The sequence below is a fragment of the Pithys albifrons genome, chromosome 1 (assembly GCF_047495875.1).
Source record: "Pithys albifrons albifrons isolate INPA30051 chromosome 1, PitAlb_v1, whole genome shotgun sequence".
Taxonomy (NCBI): Eukaryota; Metazoa; Chordata; class Aves; order Passeriformes; family Thamnophilidae; genus Pithys; species Pithys albifrons.
In genome coordinates this window covers 117,534,753-117,558,639 of record NC_092458.1, presented here as the reverse complement: position 1 = coordinate 117,558,639, position 23,887 = coordinate 117,534,753, and the positions used below count along the sequence as shown (strand labels likewise).

The 23,887-nt window shown below is 45.7% G+C and overlaps 1 protein-coding gene across 4 annotated transcripts in view; it reads right to left on the bottom strand.

Moving 5' to 3' along the window:
• Positions 1-23,887, bottom strand: part of EMSY (EMSY transcriptional repressor, BRCA2 interacting) — a 36,840-nt gene that overhangs the window by 2,597 nt on the left and 10,356 nt on the right. For 2 of the 4 annotated variants that reach the window (XM_071565021.1, XM_071565037.1), the window contains 15 exons: positions 21,972-22,231; positions 21,589-21,729; positions 17,894-18,146; positions 15,734-15,988; positions 13,311-13,460; positions 11,783-11,956; positions 10,958-11,094; positions 9,291-9,464; positions 8,214-8,412; positions 6,823-6,987; positions 6,403-6,558; positions 4,762-4,821; positions 3,558-3,694; positions 1,896-2,459; positions 584-925 (listed from right to left, as the gene is read on the bottom strand). In XM_071565021.1, the coding sequence (XP_071421122.1) occupies positions 584-925; positions 1,896-2,459; positions 3,558-3,694; positions 4,762-4,821; positions 6,403-6,558; positions 6,823-6,987; positions 8,214-8,412; positions 9,291-9,464; positions 10,958-11,094; positions 11,783-11,956; positions 13,311-13,460; positions 15,734-15,988; positions 17,894-18,146; positions 21,589-21,729; positions 21,972-22,231 (3,167 nt within the window). The remainder of the gene's footprint in view (positions 1-583; positions 926-1,895; positions 2,460-3,557; positions 3,695-4,761; positions 4,822-6,402; positions 6,559-6,822; positions 6,988-8,213; positions 8,413-9,290; positions 9,465-10,957; positions 11,095-11,782; positions 11,957-13,310; positions 13,461-15,733; positions 15,989-17,893; positions 18,147-21,588; positions 21,730-21,971; positions 22,232-23,887) is intronic. The other 2 variants (XM_071565029.1, XM_071565047.1) reach the window with 1 other exon arrangement.

Here is a 23,887-nt window from a genome sequence, read left to right as displayed (position 1 = left end):
CTTCAATACTTCCTCAGTTGACATTCTGACGACTTATTACAACATAAAACATCATATTTAGGACAGCAGAGTCAATGAAAATATCAAACATCAGTCAGGCAATAACTCAAGCCATTCAGACCAGTGGTAAGTCTGGTCCTAAGAGAAGTTAAAAAGCTTTCTGTTGAACTCACACCTTATTTGTTAAACTTTCCTAGTAAGTAAAACTCCACTATGCCATTTTTGTACTAATTTTATACCCAGAGGTGACACTGACAGATATTACAGAAGATTCTAGAATATAGTTCCATACTAGGTATGGAAGGTGACATTTTTAAGCATTTCAAATGGAAGTACTTTGTAACATGAGATGAGTTTGGTTGTTTAACAGAAGAGAGGAAGATGCTGTGAGGACACAGTGGATGACAAACTGCTGGAGAGACTCCAGCTCCAGGTATGAACAATGAAACCCTTTGAAGCAGCAATCCATTACAAGTGTGAAGCAGAAAGGGACCCCCAAACTGAGGAGTACACCCCAAAATACGCCACCACCGTTCAGTGGCTACCCCCACACAGACAGGGGTTTGCTCTGCCCTTCTCTTACCTGGACAACGATTTCTGAGGGGCTCTCCTCAGCTTTCTTCTGTGCAAGGTTCTGGATGTGCAGGAACTGGCTTGCTGGAAGCGCTCCCTGTGCCTCGGGCCTCTTCTCTGTGCCCGCAGGGGCAGCGGCAGGGGCTGGGCTGGGCTCTGCCCGGGGCTGGGGCGCGCAGGGGGCCGGCGTGCCCAGTGCAGCCGCCCGCGGCACCTGGGGACAAGGTGACGGCTCTGCTTCACTACACACCTTGCTAGTGGCCGTGTCTGGGGGCTCCACTACCGTCTGCTCTATGTTTGCTTCCACCAGAGACACTCTCAAAATGTCTGCTACTGCTGCCTCCGGGGGTGCCTGCGTGGGAAACAGGCTGGTAACCAGCAGTGCCCCTGGGGCACACCACTGCCACCTGCCACCTCTGCAACCGCGGGGGCTGGCGCCCCTCACAGGTTATCTGTAACGCGGCATCCTTGCGTTACACTTGGATGGTGCACCTGAAAATCAAATTTTTGTTGTGCATATCACAGTTAATCTTTCTTTACTTGAAAACCTAATCAGTACTTCCAAGGACAGAATGGCACAAACAACATACTTGCTATTAGGAAGACAGTTGAAACTCAGTGTTTTAACAAAGGAATTAGCAATGATGGGGCAACAGTTAATTGAAGCCTGGGGAAAATCAGCTTTTTGGCTGCTGGATAAGGTTTGTAGCAGTATAAATACCACAGCAGCCTCATTTTCCTTGGGGACTGACAGCCCCATGAAATGTCTGCTAAAGCCTCTAGTTTTCACATGTATTCCTGAAAGGGGAAAAAAAAATTGTACCTTTCTGGAGTTAGTTAAAATACATTTTTTTTCCATGTTCCTCAGTCTTTACATTTTTCCCTCCCAAGGAAAATCAAATTACTCCTGTACATGAAAGCCATGTAACTTCAGGAAGATGCAAACTACAAAGGAAGAGGAACAATGGAGGGCCTTAGGAAACTGCAGTGTGTCCACCCTTCTTTCCAGAGAAATAAAAAGTGTTATGGGAATGGAAATTAATAACGTGTCATGCCTACAAATTAAAAGAAAGTAACTAGGGACAAATTCCATGCACCAGAGGTGGCTTAAATTAGTAAGAACTGTCCAACAAAACACGTTTGTGAGATCTATGGATCTTTCCCCTCTAAGATGTGCTTCACTCTGCTAGTGCCAACCTGCTGACAAGGAACAGCAGTGGAATGAGGAGTCGTGTGGTGCCAGGCCCAAGCCCTGCTGCCCCCGGGGCTGGCTGGGTGCTGTGCCTGCCCAGCAGGGGTGCATGCTCTCAGTATTCCGTTACCTGGCTCGCTGGCTGCTTCTCTGAAGAGGCAGGGAGCTGCCCTGGGCTCGGGGGGGGCTGGGGCTGCACGTAGAGCTTTTGTGCCGTTGGTGCCTGTTGCAGCTTGGGCAGCTGCTGCGTGGTTTTGACTGCCAGCACCTGCACTACAGTCTGCTGTGGCTGTGCCACTAACGTGGGGAGCTGCCTCTCTTTGGCCACCGTGTGCTGGGGGGGGTGCTGTGCCTCTGGCTTGCTCTGTGCTTGCTCCTGCTGCAGGGGGGGTAGCTTTTGATGCCTGATGGAGAGCTGGGGCATTTGGGGGAGTTTGTGCTGGATCTGGTCGGCCTGCAGGTGGATTGTCTGCTTCTGCTTGGTCTGGAAACACTGCAGGGTTTTCACTTGCACTTGAGTCTGTTCCAGCTGTGGCTGACTCAGTTTTTGCTGCTTTTGTGCCTGTGATTGTGTCAGGGCAGATTTGTAGAACAGGCCAGTCTGAGGATCCAAGGTGTCCATCTCTTCCACCTCTCCCTCCTCAGTTCCAAGCTGTTCACTGTGTTTCGTAAACGCCGTGTGACTGCTTAAGGCCTTAGGAAGAAGAGATTAGAGCATGTTAGTGAAGAGAAATATAGGAACACACAATCTGGAAATAGTTTTTAGTGTTTTAAATGGACTACTTTAAGTTACCATTACAGACTCCCAATTCATGTACAAAAAGATACTCTTACATGGAGATTCCACAGTACATAAGCAAGAAACAGCCATCATGTTGACCTGTGATACATCTCTACTGGGAACAGTAACTGCCTAACTAGTCCTCAGGGGGATTTCGTAGCCCTCACTTGAGTCAGACTGAGGTTCAAAGCCCCCCAGGGTTGCCTGGCAGCTGGATATGAAGCAGCAGGGAGCAGTGGGGGGCTGAACTGGTTGCTCCATATGACAGCTGGAGTCTCTCTGCACAGTTTTCATTCTGCCTCTTGAAAGCCTAGTTGTCTTCTCCATGATTTCCTCTGCAGGTCCCCACACACCTACAGCCTACCCCTGTATCAGCAGAGGTCCTCCTTTCCCTTCCTTTCTCAAAACTGTATTGCAATTTCTCTTGGGCATCACACAAACATCTGATTTTCTAAGGGACTGAGTGGTGAGCGACTTACAGTCCTATGCTGTGCACACCAGAGTGTAAAGGCACTGACAAATGGCCTCAGCAAGGTGAGGCAGCTCCCCCAACAGCCAAGGACACCCATTCCCAGCCAGGGCTTTGGAGCTGACTGGAGCACAGCCAAAGTGCCCAGAACTCAAAGCAGAGCTGAGCTTGTCTTGATCAAAGCCACTGCAGCGGCTTCAGTGGGATTTCACCACAAGCTGCACTGTTTATTTGAAGTGTTTGGGATCCTCATGGTGCTGATCTAAACATGATTAGACTTTCTGAATCAGAGAAGCTTCTCTGGGCACCCTGTGCTAGGGCCTGCCCACACTTATAGTAAAGAAACGTCTTCCTAATATCTAATCTAAACCTGCCCTCCTTCGACTTAAGGCCACCAAGGTAATATTCCAATTATTAGTTTGCCCATACACGGAACATTTTCAGCAGCAGCAACATGACATTCCTTCAGGACAAGCCCTGCTCCCACCCGATTTACAGAACCTCCTGCTGTTTGTGACTGCTGGGAGAGGAAAGGGTCCAACCTGCTGCATGATCTGGGTGATGGTGCCCGTGGAGGAGGCGGGGATGGACTTCACCACCACCGAGGTCTGCGTCGCTGTCTGTGCCTGTGCCACATGTTGCAGCAGTGCCCGCGGTGGCGCCGGCGCCCGATGGCCCACTGCAAGAGAGAGGGCAGTGCCACTCCTGCCAGCCCACGGCAGGAGAGAGGGCAGTGCCACTCCTGCCAGCCCACGGCAGGAGAGAGGGCAGTGCCACTCCTGCCAGCCCACGGCAGGAGAGAGGGCAGTGCCAGCCCACGGCAGGAGAGAGGGCAGTGCCAGCCCTGCCAGCCCACGGCAGGAGAGAGGGCAGTGCCACCCTGCCAGCCCACTGCAGGAGAGAGGGCAGTGCCACTCCTGCCAGCCCACTGCAGGAGAGAGGGCAGTGCCACTCCTGCCAGCCCACGGCAGGAGAGAGGGCAGTGCCACCCCTGCCCAGCTCCCTGTGAGAGCTCAGTGCCACCCCTGCCCAGCTCCCTGTGAGAGAGAGGGCAGTGCCACCCCTGTGCACTGTTAAAGCAGCTCCACAACTGACTGCAATTAAGAACAGCAAGCCTTGCTCACTGAATTTCTACCACTGAAAAGCTGCACAAAAGACTCTCCAGAGCACAGGCCAAATGTGGAGGATTAGCACACAGAAAATGTTTAGGTATAATGAAAGCAAGTGAGGCTGATCAGAAATGATAGATCCAACAACGGAGACCTTGTCATGGGTCTGTGCCACTTTTGAGAACAGATCCAGCATGAGTTACAGAGCTATGGTGATGGGTCTGTAATTAACTAGTGGGTCAACAGAAAAACCATGCGCTGCTGAGCAAAAACCAAACCAAACCACTCTATATTGCAGTCACTGATAAGATATGAATCCAAATTGCTTTATACCTGTCCATATTAATATGCAAATATTTGCTTTAATAATTTCTTAGTTACAAAATATTTAATAACTGAAGGAGAGCAAGCAAAGTTTAAATTCAGTTATAACATAACTTAAAGTTTCTAGTGACCTTCCTGAATGTTAAAAGCAAGGTCATATTTTGAATTAATATGGCAATTCTACTTTCTCACTCCAAGACAGGAGCTGGATTACATCAATACCAGTCTGCATGCTGTGCCAGACTCATCCTGGATATCTTCCCCAACAGTTTCTACACAATTGAAAACTTAACTTAAAACCAAAGTTTCTGACCTATATGGTTGTGCAGATATTCTTCCGAATGGGAACCAATACAGTGTTGTCTTCCTGAGTCTGCAGAGAGACAAGAAATGAGATACTGAGAGGTGTGCCCTGGTCCCTTCCCCTCAGAGGGGGGCACACCCCAACTCCAGCTCCCACAGCCACCCCAGGGTGACACTGCTTTGAGCCAGGGCAGCAGGGCAGCTCACACCACACTGCAGGCTCTTCACTGTCTTACTACTGAATTTTAGCAGAAAATGCAGCTACATGAGTTTCTTATAAACCCAGAGAAGCACAAGATAAAAAGAGAAACACTCATTACCTGCATTCCCTGGCAGAGCTCACAGAAACTGGGGGGAAGGGACACATAAAATCCCAGAGCAAAAAACCAGGTTTGTGCTGCAGCAGGACCTGCTGCCACTCAGCCCAAGCTGCCTGCACTCCTCTGGTAACTCCCAGATTTCAGATCAGTGTTTACAAAACTCCCAGGACTTCAAACAGTAACCACATCTCCAGGACATTTTAGGCTTTTGTACTTTGTATGGCTTCTAAGCAGCAGCAAAGGACAAATACTGTAATTTCCCATCCTCCTGCAAAAGGCCCTATTTTGCATCAACTCTCACAGCAAGACCCATCAGAAAGCGGAACCTTGGCCAGCAGCTCAATGCACAGGAACTGTGCCAGTGAAGAAAACTGCTTGGTAATTGGAGATCCCTTTATTTGTTGTGCTTTGGAGCTTGTTTTAAAAGAGATCTGAGGAAGCATGACTCAAACATTCAGAATTGAGGCAGATACAGTAAGTGTTATTTCAAAGGGTAACAATAACATTCTCCCCAGCTCCAGTTTCACACAAATTTAGGCCACACAGGGATGGAAGTGAGGGAGGAGGTACAGAGCAAAATGTAAATATCAGATGAGACACTTAGCACTAAACCCACTGAAGTTACAGAGATGTACCTAAACAATTTAACACAATTAAGTTTTATTCCTCTTTCCAATATGGATTTTCAACAGGTTTTTACTTTAATTTTCCAAAGAAAGTAGGGAGCCCAACAGTGTGGACTTAAACTAAAATGGACAATAGGTAATTTGATCCCTTCATGAAGTGGCTCACACCTGATGTTCTGGGATAGGAGGGAGCATCAGAGAGACAGGGAGAGAAGGACCTACAGAACAGGGATGTCCAGACAGGAGGAGTCAAGAGTTTAAAAAGTGAAGCACTGAATTCCAACCAGAATTTGAATTATTTATTTACTTTTAAAGTGCAAATTTATCAGTTCAAAGCTTTCTGGCAAATGGAGGAACAGGGGACCACATTAGCAGGCTAAACGCACACCTGGCTTTAACTCAGGATTAAATGGGTTTTAACTAACTCAAGGTTTGACTCCTCTCAATATGTACAAAAACCAGGATACAGTTCAGGAAGCAACCGCTCTTTGTTTCAGTCAGGAACACGTTCCCTGATGCCCCAGCAGAGCAGATGCCACCTCTGTCCCCTGCACAGGGTCTCAAGAGTGGAAGAAGAGACTCATTTCCTCTACAGAAAATTACAGTAAAAACACTAAAGTGAAACCTATTGTAAGGAACCCTCAAAATGAAGTCCTGAGACTTCAGGTGCAACTCCCCCTCCCAGTGCCTGAGTCCCACACTCACCAGTGGTGATGTATTCAGCCACCAACTCCGACTCCACAACAGCAATGGAGGGGCTCTCCGGGGAATGCCTCTTCTCCTGAGTCATCTGGATGGGCACAGCCATCTGGCTCAGGTCAATGGTGGGCTGCCTGGGCTTTGACTCCAGCTTCTCCTTCACTGCTTGGCAGAAGAAACATTCCATCAACCTCCCACACACAAACCTCCACAATAACAGAAACCTCCAGTACAAATGCACCAGGTTCATGAAACACATAATGAACACTGTAGAATAGATGCAAACAAACTGATAGAGGACAAGAAGAGAGGAATCAAGCTGATTCAAGATGGGTGCTTTCAATTACAAAACTCATTACAAAGGACTGCATAAGCAAAAATAACCTTTGCAGTTATTCTAGATAATAATCTCATGGGTATTCAGACCTGTTGTCTGCTGAAGTTCCAGCAAAGCTTTTATTGTGGAAGTAGCAGACTGAGATTCACTGGATACATCCTGGTAAATTATTGTAGGGCTTGTGTCCACAGCAATTTCATGTTCTGACCAATCCTGACTTCTTGAAGCAATCACATGGACCACAGGCTGGGAATCTGTTTGCAGAAGAGCAAAGGCACATCACAGAATCACTGAATGGTTTGAGCTGGAAGGGACCTCAAAGCCCATCCAGGGCCATCATCCCCTGCTATGGGCAGGGACACCTCCCACTGTCCCAGGTTGCTCCAACCTGGCCTTGGACACTCCCAGGGATGGGGCAGCCACAGCTGCTCTGTCCAACCTGTGCCAGTTCAAGTCATCACAGAATCATTTTGGGTTGGAGACCTCTTATCCAATTCCTTGCTTTAAAGCAAGGCTATAGTTCAAAATTATGCCAAGTCATTCATTAGAGTTTTGATTGCTGCCAAGGGTGCACACTCTGATTCTGAAACACTGGAGTTTATTACAATTGACTCTTGAAATAAACACTGCTGATGTTACGAAGAATTTAGAAAAAAAAAAGTCCTGTATCTTAGTTTTTTGTAAAAAGATTTTGTTTGGAAAATCAAAGGTCAGCAGGTTTCTTTGTGTGTTGAATTTGCCTTGGATGGAACTGTTTTTTCACAAGGTTTTAGCAGTTTCAGTGATCAACATGTATTCAGCATTCTGAATTAATGGCTTCTCAATTTTGGTAAGTTGTTTAAATTGTGGAAACTTTTTAAAACTTACTTAAAATGGCAGCATAGAGTAACAGTTACAGAATTACAGAGAAGAGGAACGAAGGTTTGACTGAGACATTTGCTGCAGTGACACACTCTGTGGTCACCCAACCAATGGCTGGGTGCTGTCTGTGCCCTGTTATTTGTGCTGCTCTTCCACACTGAGCTGTCCTGGCCTGAAGCCATGGCACATTCCCACAGGACTGTCTGATACATGTCCTGGTGCACATGCACATCCTAGAAAAGGGCCAGAATAATCTGTGCTGTGCCCTGGCAGCTCCCAGCCATGCAGCAGAGGTGCTGCCACACACCCAGGAATGGCAGTGGCAGGGCAAGGATGCCCAAATAACCCCCAAACCTGCCACCCCACCTGCCTCTGGCAGATTCCCACACACAGGGAACAGGGGCCCTTGAGACAAGCTGGAACCCAGCAAGGAATCAGTCTCTGTTTTTGGGAGACCTGGAAGTGCACAGCAAGTAGCTCAAAAGAAAGGGTAAATAAGGGAACAGTGCACTTTGCTGTAACAGACTGGGTGAAAATCTGCTGAAAGGGGCCACTGAGTTATGTGACCCCTGGGCTGCCTGGGGACAGGCCCCTGGGGTTTGCTGTGCCACCAACACACCTTGGGAGCTCTGGGAGGACTCTGTGGATGAGGAGCTGCTGTCGGTGTAGGTCTGTGGCTCCTCCTTGACCTCTGGCAGGGCTGGTGTCCCTGGCTCTGCCACCCTGGATGCCTGCTGCAGTGTCTCTGTCACCAGCTGCCTCGTCTGCTCACTCACGACCGTGGCCTGGAACGTCACGGGCTTGGGCTTGATGAGCACCTGAGCAGGCAGACACAGTTTGTGTACAGTGAGAGCCCTCCAGAAGACAGTGGAGCAATCAGAGCACAGGGTGCCACTCACAGACTGTGAGCAGCACCTGCACAACACCCATCTCAGTTCAAAGTCTACCTTTGCATTCAGCAACTGATCATTAAACCACAAAGCCCAAGCACATGGCAATGCACAAGAATGTAATTCAAAATCTTAACACAATAAACCACTAAAAGTCACTTTTCAGGACTAGATGCAACTCTGGTGTGATAAGAGAAAGCTACACAAGTGAGCTGGGACATGCACTGCATTGACAAGGACAAGCACCTCCACCATAAGTACAGTCCTGAACAGTCGAGAGACACAGCATGTTACATCTGATAAAAGTTTAGTTCTTTTAAATATTCAGTGCAGCCAGAGAAAAAGCTGAAATGAAAGCACCCAGAAATGAGCCAGATCCTCTGCATTCAGCCCCACCAACCACAGGAGGCTGGGGGATAACCTGAACACACACGGAGCAAAAAATAAACTTCAATAAACCTCAGATTTGATGGATGACCTATGCCCAGACTGTGCATCTTTGCTGCTCATGATCTAATCATTATCTGCAAGACTTAAACAGGCACCTAGAGCCATGACAGGACACTTTCAGCTATGGAAAAGCTTAGGAAATCCCTTTGGATTGCTCCAGGCCTCCAGAAAGTGATAAAAAATGCAAACATTGCCCTGAGAAACCAGAGTCAAGGCCACCTCATCACACCCCTGAGTCTCGTTCCCCACAGACATGTATCAATCCTGCAACAAATGATGTAACACAGTGAAAAATGGTTTACTTCCCATTACAATGGAGGGGTACATTCCAAGACAGAAATGGGTCCTCACTGTACCTGCGTTTTCCCTTGCTGCCCATAAACAATTTTAGTTGGGATGATTTTGGTGGCTGGCTGGACCGTGGACCCTATTCCTTTGGGCTGAGTAACAATCATTTTTGTGATGGGTCTTGTGGCAGTGATGATAGCAGGTTTTGCTCCTGCTGGCACTGCCTGAATAGTTTTCTCCCCCTGTAGAGAAGTCAAAGTTTACAGGTTAACTTAAGGAAATTGTTCAGTGAGACCCACTTCTCGAAAAAAAACAACACAGTTACAGGTGAGTGTGTACCATGAAATAAACCTGCTGCAACTGGACTTACTTGAGACAGAACATCAGAAGAATACAACAAAAGAACCTACAGCTCTGAATGGAAAAGGCTACCAAAATTCCCTTTTCCATCACTTTACCTTTTGAACAGCTCTGAAGGTGTGAATAAAAAGAAGTCTCTAAAAGACACTGAGAAGTTTTTTGAAGTTGCTTCAAAGAGTTTACAGAAGTTGGAACTTTCCTCAAATCTTTCACACACATTTTTTTAAAACCTCTAAATAACTTTGCAAGACATCTGCAAAACTTGAACTGAGAAATTATTCAAATGTAGATTTCTGTATTATCCTCAGGACCAAGACATTAATTATGTATGGCTCTTTTCAAACTAAAAGTTCACTTCATGAAAAAATGCAGATTCACAGCTGCTCCACAGCATCATCTGGCTATGGAATAGTGCTGGCATATGAGTAGACTCCTGATGGCTTAAGAAGAGCAAACACATTGAATAGGCTTTTTTTTAAGCTCTGCAGAGTGAAAAACCAAATGTGTAACAACATTAGTTGCCACTTCTCCCAATATTCCTACCAATATCCATCAAATAGCTGGAAATCAATCCCCCAAAACATACTTGTTTCAGAAACATCCTCCCCTTCTGGTAGCTCCTACTCTGTAACAAAATAGTATTTCCACTTGTCTGAAAACACACCTTTAATTTTGAAAACTAGGAAAGTTCAAAATCTAAAAGAAAAATAAAATATTCTACAAGGTTTAGAAAAACCCTTCTGTAGTTCTGCTACTCAAGCAGCCTTTCGAATGTTACATGACTAATACACTAAATCTCACAGTTCTATGTAGGACCATTCAGCACTTTTATTTACTAGTACTTAGAGGTGAACTCAGGTGATGCTGGAAAGTGGAATTTATTGTTAGGACACGTCAGGTTATCCAAAAACCAACTCAGCACTGTGCAGTGCTGAGGTACAGGATGGGACAGTGTTACACACCACAGACACTGAGAGGTGGGTCCCCTGAAGGGACAGTTTATTTCTGCCCTTTAATGCAAACAGTTGGAGAGGCAAGTTTATAAACACAAGACCCTGGTTCTCACTAGAGCACAAACAGGGTAAGATTCCAGTCATTTTCATCTACTTAATCACTCCAGGATTACAAAATCATTAACCAAGGAAAAAGGCAAAATTTCTGTTTTCCTTCACCTTTGCAAACATTCCCAGTTTGCTGCAGCACAGAATCACACCCTGTGACCCAGAGTGGCTCTCCAAACCCCCTGACATCACGGCATGCTGGATCTGTTAAGGAGCTCATGCAGAGTTTGCTTTCCAGAGAGCCTTCAGCAGAAGGAATGCAGCAGCCACCACACAGCCCTCACCTGGGGGGGACACCTGAGCCTCTCACTTACCCCAGCATTCAACAGCGTCGTGACAACATTCTTGCCTGGCAGCCCCTGGATTGTAGTTCCTTTCCCAGTGGTTTTTTGCACAACAATCACGTTGGGTTTGGATGTCATTGGAATTGTAGTGATTTTGGTTGTAGTTCCTAAATTTTTGTGGGAAAAGAAATAATGTGCAGTTTATCCCATTCTGTGTATTCCCTTTCAGCATGGAAGTTGGGGAGCTACAGAGGAATCACTGTATTTAAATCTGACAACAAAACCCCAGCAGCATCTGGAATGGGAATTCATGCCACCCAACTCATCATGTTAGGATCAGATGCCCAGTCTTTCCCTTGCAGTAAAAGCAGGTTTGCCCAGGGGCACAGAATGTATTCTGTGTTGGGACAGGCAGTCCCTTCTCACACATTCCAGAGCAGACCAAGTCAGCCCTCTCAGGATAACATGGAACTGTTCAAAGGCTGGAGTCAGCGTGGGATAAGGACATCAGTAACACTCAGCTCAAGGTTCTCCTTGCACAGACATTCTGTAGGAGAACCTACCAAGGATGTATCTCCAGTCAAGAGAAGCATCAGCTCTTTCTGGCCTTGCACTGTTGCAGTCTAAGTGATGAGTAGTGGATTGTAAGCAGGGAAACACACGTTGCTGTTTTACAGCCAGTCCTTAAAAGTTAAGTTTAGAAGTTTGTTCATCCTTTTCATGCTCAGCTATTGTTCTGAATTCTTCAGTATAAGTGCATAATAATTATTTCAGCATGGAACACACTGAACAATTAGAACAAGCCTAAAGCTACTTTTGCAGTAAGTCTGAACACCAAAGGACTCATGTGCCTACCAGAGACAATGTTGCTGCTGATGATCTTGCCTCCCAGTGTGGCCAGGGACTTGGGCACCACGGTGATGATGCTGCCACTGGTGGTTTTGACGTAGGTGGCAGCCCCTGGGGCTGCAGCCACCCGAGCCCCCAGCGAGGGGCTCACCGTGGGCCGCGTGTACGTCGCCTGAGTTCCTGGGAGACAGGGGAGAACAAGCGGCACTGTTAGAGCATCATCCTCTACAGTATGTGTGGAAAAGTTACTCAGTTTAGGAGAAAAGCATCAGATTTATTCAGAGAGCCCATCCTGCAGTCTATTACCACCCTCTACAATTCCTCTGGTACTTTTTTACACCAACTTTATATTAACATCATGGTCTTCTGAAGCATTTACAAATGTTACATGACTGCCTTATTTTATGTCCTTGTGCCTAAGATTGCAGTTCTCAATAGATGTTTAGATTCTGCCTGTATGTTTGTCACACTCTGATTCCATTCTGCTTGTGCTGCTGCAGACAGTGCACTTAAAGATCCCAGAGCAAGACAGTTTGTTATAACAAGACACATGTTCCCACCCAAGAGAGCACAATACATGTTTTACCAACTCAATAAACTGCAAATCTGCTATTTTTACAATTAATTTAAGAATGTATCAGTGAGGTACTTCAAAACTCATAACAAGAACATTAACCATTAGTTTATGCTGAGGACAAAAGGAGATGGCCTCAAGTTGCACAGGGGAGGCTCAGGTTGGATACCATGAAAAAACTGCTCGTGGAAAGGGTGGTCAGGCATTGGCAGAGGCTGCCCAGGAAAGTGCTGGAATGCCCACCCTTGAACTGCTCCAAAAGCATGTGGATATGGCCCCTGGGAACAGTTCAGTGGTGAATACAGTGGTGTTGGGTTAAGGGTCAGGCTCAAGGGTCTTACAAGGCTTTTCCAGCCTTAACATTTCTAGAAGTCCAATATTCCCAACCTACACTAAAAATATCAGGAAATAAGAGTTTTCTGAAAACCAGGATAAAGCTCCTTTCAAGTTTTCCTCATACAAGTTTGCAGTCTGAACAGTCTTTATTATTGATCTTTAATCAATCAGAAACACAAATACAATTAGATGCCCAGAACAACACTGGGAGTTTGCATTTCAATTTGCTGGCCTTTTTACAAATTCCCTGCAGGACTATGAGCAAGTCACTTGTCCTTTAAAGCCCAGGTATGTAAAACAGGAATGATGCTGACCTATCTGCTGGAGTCATATCAGTGTAAGTCTTGCAATATAAGGTGCTACAGAAGTGCAAAGTATCTGTATCAGCTGAAAGAAAACTTCCTTCAAAATAAAGTCAGTGGGGCTTTTCCAATTCCAACAGATTGGGAGAGGAATAAAAGAGCCCTCAAAGCAAAGACCCTGATCTAGAATGAGTACCAACAGGACTGTGAACGTGCTGCTGTGCTCCCTGCCCAGAGGAGAGGTGGGTTTGAGCCCTCCTGAACTGTGCTGGGTCACCTGCAGTCTGGGTTCCCCTCCCTTCCCTTCTCAGCCAGAACTTACCCGTGGGAGTGGTGCCCAGTTTAGTTGTCATGACAGTCCCATTACTGCTAACCACCATAAGGGGTGAATTGCTACTGCTGGGCAAGGCCGCTGAAACTGGTTTGGGAAGGATTTTACTGGGCTGCACCTGCTGAGTGATTATTTTAACACCTAGGAAAGGAGAAAGGTCACTGTTAAAACACAGGCACGATAAGGTACTTCCTGAAATGCTTTCTCAGACCAAGGCCTGGTGGGCAAGTAGCACCATAAGGCTTCAATTCTGAGCCCATGTATTCTTGATCCTAAAAAAAATTATTGAATTTTTTGGTGTTGGTTTTTATTTTTTTTTGCTTGGGTTTGTTTTCTTTCTGTTTGTTTTGTTAATACCAGGACAGTCACCATCTTTGCCTTTCAAGTGCCTGTTTCAACTCCTAGCTGCTCCCACTGAGGCACAGGATTCCATTCCATCACTGCTGTGTTTGATGCAATTTTTAACTTATCCTGATCCATGAGTCAAAAAAATAGAGTGTTTCCCAGGAGCCAACAGGTTACAAAAAAGACTGAATAGGTACATACACAATGAGCCATCTAAAAGTGAAGTAATTCTTCATCAATTTAGTCTTTAAATCCTTACAGGTCTTAATTAGTCTAGACAAAATTCATCAGCCTGAATAAATTTAAAAATAAGCCTCCTGCACAGGGAGTATTGGTGACTGTAGGGAAGCAACTGAGACACTGGCTAGGGAAGGTTGTTTTAAGTAAACTGTTCCCCTTCCTCTTGATTTATTGGTTATCTTGAAGCCACAAAGAAACTGAGCCAGAGCGAGCTCTGAGCAGACTCAGTGAGAATGAAGGATGAGGGCACCTGGGCCCTGCAAGGATCCTGGCCCCTCCCTCTCCATCTTGTGCTGGGGAATGGGATGGGACCTCTGTGAGACTCACTGCTCAGCTGCAAACCAGCAGGTTCAGCTCATCTGCTCAAAGGCACACGCAGATGTGCATCTTGTGTTCTGCTCCAGGGGAGGGCAAGGTGGTGGTCACAGGCCATGAATCCCACTGAGATGGAGCCACTCACACCTGCACACAAGTATTTCTGTGTGAACAATTTCGCCCACAGGAGATGTGGAACATCCTCCAGAGATGCTTCCTCTTCTCTACGCTGACTACAAAAGCAGTACAGAGCAACCAAGCTCCAAACTGAAATTAAAACTGAAGCCTTGGCATCATCCAGACACAAAACTGGATAAAAAATAAAATCTCCATGAAACTTGATTCTCATCTTCCAGAAAGAACTGGTATCAGATGGCATTTCCAAAGAGACTTTTAACTAAAAAGTACACTGATCCTAAACCCACAAGAGAAAGCAGAGAGGGAAGCTCTTACTGAGCCAATATTACTCAGTGACTGGGGGATGAAGGCCTATTATCTGCCTTCATTAGTAGCTAATTTTTTCTTAAGCAATGGTCCTATAATCCTAAAGGAAGTTTTTTCAAAGGACAGGAGTAGGGTTGTTTATTTTTTCACTCTAAGGTCTATTTTAATTCTTTCATCTAAATAGTATGGCTATGACATAATGTTACTGACACGATTAATATAAAATACTAATTTTGTATTAATACACATAAAAATACTTTGCACTTTTATAGCACTTCTTCCTTTAGAACTGGGTAACTTGCCAGCATTACTTCTTACTGAGGTAAGAACTGTGTGCTACAGCAGAGAAAGCCAAGGAAGGAGGATTGCATGACTTGCCCAAAGTCGGCTGAATGAATCAACATTACAGAAAGGATCCAGTCCAACTCCCAGATCTAACTGTATTTGTGTTGACAAGTACCTCAAAAGTAGGTTTTGATTTCTGGACCAAATAATAGAATAAAACATGGATTATTAACTTCTTTTTCCAGTTGATACAGTTGAACAGCTCTTGGATCTTCAGAAAACTGGTGTCCTCCAGGTTGCCAATCACGTTACTTTTGAAGTTATTTACATACCTCTCAGCCTCTAAAGATAAAACACATTCCTAAAGCATGGTCTGCAATACCTGAACCAAACAAGAATGAAGGAACCAAATTCTTTAAGTAATGCTAGTTGAAGACATTGAAACCTCCTTCACTGTGTCCGTGGGCTCAGGTTCACAGCCCAGTCCTGCACTCAGGAAACCCCACAGCTCCCCATGCACACTCCAGGCAGAACAGAGCCTGCCCTGCTGCCCTGAGCTGCAGCCAGAGCTCCCCAAACAGAGCCTGCCCTGAGCTGCAGCCAGAGCTCCCCAAACAGAGCCTGCCCTGAGCTGCAGCCAGAGCTCCCCAAACAGAGCCTGCCCTGAGCTGCAGCCAGAGCTCCCCAAACAGAGCCTGCCCTGAGCTGCAGCCAGAGCTCCCCAAACAGAGCCTGCCCTGAGCTGCAGCCAGAGCTCCCCAATACGGGCACACCGACTCCACTACCTGATTCCTGCTTGATCTGGATGGTGGGCTTGATGCCGGGAGGCAGCTGGGACTGCTGGGGCTGCTGCTGGGCCCCCGAGGCTGGCACCACCTGCTGCTGCTGGGGCTGGGGCTGCTGGCCCTGGTGGTGCTGCTGCTTGGGGGCCTGCTGGTGCTGCTTGGGGAACTGTGCCAGGAGCTGCGAGGGGCTCCCCACCAGCCCCTTGGGTGACGGCAGCCGCGCGGAAGCCACTTTGACGGCCGACGTGGGCACACCTGTGGAGAGCAAAGGGGACACTGAGAGGGGGGCACAGCCTGGAAACAGCTGGACACAACAACCAACTGGGCATGGGAAAGGTGTGTGTGAGAGAATAAAGCTCCAGCAGCAGAACTGCCCTGCTGGGAGGTGAGGAGCCGTTACACAGATGTACAACGTGGCAGCACAACAGCAGCAATGGCAAGACCACGACCCCAGTCTGCTCCCTGCACCTGGTGCAGCACAAATTATTCAGTAATATTTTCAAAGCCTGATCTTTAAGTTCCAAGAAAGCAAAATACTTAGTGAAAATATTTGTATTATTTATAAATATTAACCTGGGCTAGTGGAAGGTGTCCCTGCCCACGGCAGGGGGTGGAACAAAACACCCCAAACACTCTGTGACATTATGATTCTGAAATCATGATGACAAAAAGCTGGGGACAGGAGGATGTCAAATATCAAACCCATCAACATTAGAAGGCAGTATCTATTAGCAACATAGTTGGTATTTTAAAAAAATCAAGTAATGGTAAGTTAGAAAACTGTGGGACAAGTTTTGTGTTGCCAGTTCACGTGATCCCACAAGTAATAAAGTGATTAAAAGAAGTTTGCAGCAAGATGGGAAGAAAGTTCCCAAATATTTCTTATTACTTACTATTATTACTTATTTCTCTCATTCCCTTACGTTGTTGTCACAACATTTCCAGCAAAATGTCTTCATATTTGATTCTAAACTGCACATCCATAAGCACCAAACAGACAAAGTCTATACCTTATGAAGGAAATTTTTAACCAAATCCCAGCTATAGTGGAAAACAGCAAAAAAAATCTCCTCTCTTATTTCTCTACATTTAGAGATGGCAGTGATGACAGAAATCATAATAAACTACAATTCTGGCAATGTAAATAAGCTGTTTTCATCCCTGAGTTTAACTTTCTTTACATTTGGAGGGATTATCAATTTATGTCCCCAAATATTTCACCAGCATCTTATGCAATGACCCTGACAGTGTTGGAAAAAACCTGTTACAGAGATGCTCCACCTGCTGTATTTCAGGGTTACAGCCTCTTCCATGAGCAAACCCAACTAAAATTCAACAGTTCCAACAATATGAAAGTCTGCTGTGAGCCCTTCTGCTCTGCAGAGTAACGTATGACTGTACTAATAGGAGCAATATGGAAGGAAAACACCTTCTCACCCTTCATGTGGCTCCCCAACATTGTGTGGAATGGACAACGTGAGCCAGCAAGACCTGCCATGTGACACTGGTCACTGTTGGGCAGGTTTGCTTGAAGTGCTGCTCATTAAGGCCCCTTCACTGGTTCAGAGCTTCCCTTTGTGTTAAGTGGTGGCTGTGAGACTGGAGAAGTCAAGCTGGCACACACAGCTGGAGTTTGAAATCAGAAACCTGGGAATTTTAATCAGGCCCACTCAGGTCTTAACTATAACGGACTTTAAAACTGACATGCTGATAAAATACAGCCAAAAAGATGTGAAGGCTTCTCTGCCTTTCAGAACTGCCATCTGGGCATGCTGAGGGTAAGCTGGATTTATTTGATGTTAACTTTGCATATTTTTGTAAATCAGGCTTTTAGAGAAGGAGTCACCTTCCAGTATTGGAAACATCCACTTCCAAGCATCAGATGGAGTTCTTACAGCCAGTCATTCTGAGGTTACAGGGTTCTAGTGATGCAAGTCAGTTCAAAAACAAAGAGCTGTCACAGCACTTCACACAGTCTCTCTAAACAGAGGACCTGTACACTAATTGAAGTAAAGAGGAGAAGAGTTCCCCAAGCAGGTCAGTGGAGCCCCTTGGCCTGGTTTGATGGGCAGCCCCTCCCACACCTGCTCTGCCTCCCTCCTCTCCCAGGGAGTCCCCCGTGCCACCCCCGAGCAGGGCGAGCGCGGGGCATGGCCCTACCTTGTGCCACGGTGGACATGACCACGGAGGGGGTGGAGGACACCACGGCAGTGACAGCCACGGTGCTGGCAGAGCAGGAGGCAGGGGAGCAGCTGCTGCTGGGCTGGGCAGCAGTGATCACCACGGGCTGCTTCTGCGTTGTGGAGGCGATGACCGACGTGGGCACCAGCTTGGTGACCGCTGCGTAGTTGTGGGACTTGGAGAGGATGTTGGGCACGAAGGTGGAGCTCGGAGAGGTGGTCACTATTATCACCTGGGAGAAGGAAAAGCAACAGGAAATTCATTTGTTCTTTGTGTTTATTTAGAAGCATAATATTTCAGTAACATGTCTGTCTGGGGTTTAGCTTTAGGGATAAATGATTATTAAGAGTGTCAATCACATTTTCTGGCAACAAAACCTACAATTATTTTGAAGAAGCAGTGCTAATAAATTCCCTACAATTAGAAGGACTTTTTTTTACAGGAAAACAATTCCTATCCAATTAAAGTAGAATTCTCTCATGTCTGAAGGCAAACAGACAGGAATGAACTGCTTGCCTTCATTAAACTGGGCCAGGAAGTTTGAAGCCCATTTTCAATGACACTGAATGAAGTTCCAGCAAGATTTAAGCACCATTCTCCCAAAACTTCTACAAATACCAAAAAATAGCAGTGAGAAAAAAGAGATGATGTTTTTTTCTCTTTAACAACTAACCAGCACTTGCTCAGCCAGTAATAGCAAATACATTTGATCCACAAGGCTGTAAACAATATTTCATCAGTGCAAGAAAAACAGCTTAAGTTTGAAATATTTTCTGCTTAAATTAGAACTCTCAGTAACTAGAAATTCTTCACTTTTTATCTGAAAACCATTTGTTCGAAGAGAATAAACATCAACCCAGTGCAGGTTATAATTAGAACTCCATGAATCTGATCTGACACAGAAAGCCACAGAATTCCTGACAACATTGGAAGAGGTTTGTCCTTATGCAACTGACCTACAAAACTAAGCCTTTATTATTATTTACTATTGACTAGGGGGACCGTTTATGTATTTATTCTACTTATATGTACCTTCTTGTACTTACACAGTTAAAATAGCAAAAAAGCACAGAAATACAACATATCTTCAGTTTACCATGCAAGAATGTGGAGAAATTATTTCAATAAAGCAATTGTCCCAGTAAAAATTTCATTTATTACAACCTTGAAAATTTAGACTTATTAATTATTCCATGTAATAAAAGCAGGCAGAAAAGAAAGGTCCAGAAGGAGCAAAGAAAACCTGGGTCAGCTCACAAACCCTACACTGCTACTCAAGGACTCCTAAAACCTTCCTGGTTAAAGAAACAATATGATAATGGCACCAAAAATAGACTTAAGCAACAGATCAAGCAGTAAGAGTAAAGAGTTCATATAATTTGTTTAAAGAAAAATGAAGGACAATAAAGGAAATAACCACATGGATGGAATAAAGCAGGAGATTTCACCCCCATGGCTGCTGCTGCCTCTCCCTGTGCCCCAGACCTGTTTCATGGTCTCTGCTCCTCAGCTCAACCTTCAATATCTTGATCTGGGGAAAAGCAGAACCTCAGCACCCCCAGGGGCAGCTGCCCACACCTGCCCAGGGCCTGCAGGACAAGGTTTCCACAGCCTGCTGCTCTACCACCTGCATCCTCCAAGGTCTACTCTAGTCCATCTTTCAGAATCAACACAGCAGAACAAAGTTTGGTGAACTTCCTGTATGGAGTGTATCCAGAAAACATACAATTGAGATAAAAATATAACAGTATTACAGCTCAAATCACAACTATTGTACTTCTGAAATACTCTTTTCTCACATATGATCAAAAGAATCTCGTGGTGGGGACCAGAACTCATCACATGTTTCACAGCACAGAGACTGCCTGGCTGTGGAAACACACACAAAGTCAAGTTGGTTTTTCTGTTGTTGTTACAGTAAAAACTAATTCCCAGCATACACTGAAATTATTCCTGTCAGCTCTACTTTGAGAGACATCCAAACCTGGTCCCTGAAAAAATAAAGGCATTAACTGTCAGAAACTCCACTAGCTGGTTCCTTCTGTGTCCTACAGGGGACTCCACTACAAAAGGGAATCCAGAAATCAGAGCTGTGACATTATTAGTTGCTATGACAAATCTTCCTCCAACCTACTGCAATGTCAAAGCAATCCCCAAAGTTGCCATGCAAAAACAGGGATTTCATTCACATCCAACAGCTCACTGGGAAACGTGCTGCTGGATAGGAGGGAACAAGTCTGACATTTCACTGAGAACTAGAAAGGGGATTTCTCCCACCAGAACGATCCAGTGACATGTTTTGGCACACCCAAGTCCAGCACAGGAGGGCAGGGTGACAAGTTCAGATACAAACTCTGCTCTGGCTGCCTCACGAAACAAGCACTGAGTTTCCTGTCACTGCAGATTAGTAAGAGTCAGATAATACTGAGCAAAGCAAACACTAAAATTCCCATGTCAGAACAAGCAGAGGCACAACTGCAGCACAGACTCTACTGACAGTCCATTATTCTGGAGATTTAACACTCTCTGCCTTTAATTACCATGAAATACAACACCCATAGTTAATACAACCCTACAGGATTTAAGGCAATAAAATTCTCCTGCACAAAAGATGAGCCTGAAGAGCAACAATGGGTTAAGCCCTGCAGGAGCTGTGGGTTTGCTGCACTGAATGCAGGACATTTAACTGGATGGTTTATGCTCCCTGCTGGGTTTCTGTACATGTATTCAGGATGAGATTTGATTAAGGACACTGTTAAAGAACAGTGAATCGAAGGAAAGCATCAGAGAGTCTCGGAGTGGGAAAAGGTCAGAGGGCAAGATCTTTGTTGCACTCTACTTCAGGGATCTTACTTGGTTTTAAAGGTTCCAAAAATCAGGACATGGGAACCTGCTAAGCCAAAGAGAGTCGTAAAACAATTCAGATTAATAGAACAAATACCACGCGAAGGTTTGAGCTCAACAGTCAAGCTCTCAGAGTTGGAAAGAATTGCTTGTTAGTGGCCAGCCCACCACCAGTCTGTCAGCATCGAGGCCAAATTAACTCCACGGAGACACCCCCTCCCTGAAGTCTGCCTTAATTAGTAACTGCCAAGAGTGAACTTGGTCTGAGACATTCATCTTTTCTTCACATCTTAAGAACAGAAAAATAGACACATCTGAAGTGCTTCCTAAAGCATGGGAAAATAGTCATGCCATAGATTAGGCATGTAAAAATCTGAGTCCAATACAAAACTCACACAAGGAAAAGCTTCTCCACACACTGCCCTGAGATGCAAGCTGGGCACACCCAGCTGAAATAACACGACTGATTCTGACACTGTCACACTGTTAATGCAGAATGAGAAATGGCACACCAGCACTGAAAGGAAAACAAAGCCCCCCAGTCTCTGATCAGCTCCAAGAATAAGCTTTATAGAGCCCAAAAAAACTAGTCTCTAGGTAAAAAGCCTGGAAAGGGAAAGCCCATGCCACCTCTCCTGGAATTCTACTACTGCAAAGAATACTTATAAATAAGGAAAATAGAAATAAGAAAGATTACCTTTGACCAATAGTTGTTACCATCTGAAGGCTGTTCAGTGGCCTATGTGATCCAGTTCTCAGTGGACTAGTGTCCATATCACAAAACCCACCACCACAAATGGTACTAACTGGCAACCTTGCTGGCAGCTCACCAGAGAGGCCAAGAATTGAATGAGCATGGAGACTGAATCCCCTCTCATCCCTAGAAGTGGTCCCTTCAGGCCAGGGTTGAGGCACATGGCTGGGGCAGTCTGGGGGAGGCTTGCACTCCCGCTGCCTGTGCTGGACCTGTTCTGTGGATAAAAACAGGGCTTCAGTCTCCACAGCTGTCAATCCAGGTCCCTTCACACACAGCTGAACTAAAGGCACACAAGAGCTTGGGGTTCTCTTGCTTCATTTTAAACAGGGATTGCCTTATCCCAAGGGCAATCCATAAAAAACAGCCAGACAGTTCATAGAAAGGAAGAGTCAAACATAACATCTTACTCAATGATAAAACCAAATAAAGGAACATTTGGCAGCTTCCCCCACATACCTTCTGTGTGGTGGTGTTTGTTGTCTGTGTCGAGGGCTTGGTGAAGGTTATTTTCACAGGAGACATGTGTGGTGGCAGGGAGTTGGCAATGCTCTGCATTATGTTACTCATTTTGGGGCTGCCACTTACAGGCACTGTGATAGTTTTGGTGACAGGAGTCACTGCCTTGGGGACGTCTTTCAGGAGCACCGGGGAGGAACTGGAGGAATTTGTTCGCCGCCTTTTGCGAGGCTTTTCATCCTCATCTGAGCAGCTGACACCTGCAAGAGAAACACTGTGGCTGAACTCTGTCTCCCCTCTCTGCAGCTCCCAGTGCTCCCTGAAACACTACACACCTGCTGAGTCTTGGCTGCTCTTTCAAGGAAGATAAAGAGAGGACACATCGCATCTCATGGTCACAACCAACCTTTATCACACCTCAGATGCTCCCAGTCCTTGACACAGCCCATGAATCAGAGACAACCCCCCAAATACCCAGGGTACTCAGTTACTGGGTTACTTCACTCAGTTTGAGAGATTAAAAGAATGTAAGAGCCAGTACAGGGAGTTCATTCTGTCTCCACAAGTCTGACTAATGAGACTACACACAGAGGGAATTGGAATAATGTCACACACATTTCAGTTTAAAACTCCACACTGTATTGGTGGTGGTTTTGTTTACACCAACTGGACTACCAATGTTTATCCTCTTACAGGCCTCTTGATTGCAGCCTCTGCACCACCTTCATGCCATGCTTATCCTTACATACCCTTCTCCCTTTCACCACAATACAGCATCTTGAGATCCTTTTTTTAGATAGGGTTTAGCTATGAAGATTAAACCTCACTTTATCAGCTTTTTCCTTCTTTGATGCCTTTTGTGCAACAGATATAAAAAGGCACCTAAACCACAATCATGAAAAACAAAAGTCCAGGCTCAAAAGGGTTCCTTCTTCCTCCCAGGCATCTACTGCACACACATTAACAAAAATCTGCTGCAGAATGTTCAGCTCAGCAAAGGATAAAACATGATTAATGGCTCTTAAATCCAAATGAAATTTTTCAAAGTAGGCAAGAGGTTCATAAATTGGTCTAGATTACAGGAAGACACATTTGAATAACCTTGAAAACCTCTTACAGCTGTTGGTTAGCACTGAAGGCAGTGATTCTGTGATTTATGTTAACCAGTGTTAAACTGTTAAAAAAAACCCAAACAAGCAGAGATAAGCTGAAGAGATGCAATCCTGACTATGCAGAAAACAACTGAAGATCTTGTTCCATATGCCTGGGGATTATTAAAGCACCATCCCAGAAAAAAGCAGCCTTGCTGCTGGTAACCCCAGCAAAGTGGGTTGGCAGTGCACCTCCAATTAGGGTCAGAATCTAAGTATGGCCAATCTCTAATTAAAAATCACAAAATATCTGGCATTCCAGGAGTGAAGATGCAGGAATTAACATGGACAGGAAAGTGCCTGGTAGCACAGTAAGTAACTTGTGGGAAATGGGATTCTCCCTCAGCAGGAGTGCCAGCTCAGGTGCAGGTCCATCCCCAAGGGCAGCAGCTGAATCCACATGGATGGGAAACGGAACCAGAGGAGCCAGGCTCTGTTTGAAGCTGGTTTGACCCCCACAGCTCAGTTCTGGCTGGCTGCAGCAGCACAAATGGAGGGTGGATGTGTGCCTGGATCTCAGGGTGCTCACCAACCTGCTGAAGGAACCTTGTGGTGTCCTCCCTCCACAAAGCACAGCTCCCCTGCATGGCTGAGGGTTGGTATGGACAGGCTTTTCAGCATCACTGTGAGTGCAAACCTGTCACTGTGAGTGCACCAACCCCATTGACCACGTGCAGGAATTCCAACTTTCAGAATCCTCGGAATCCAAAATCCACATGCAGCTGGGATGTTAGGAGGACACAGCTGTCACTTTGGTGGGGCACC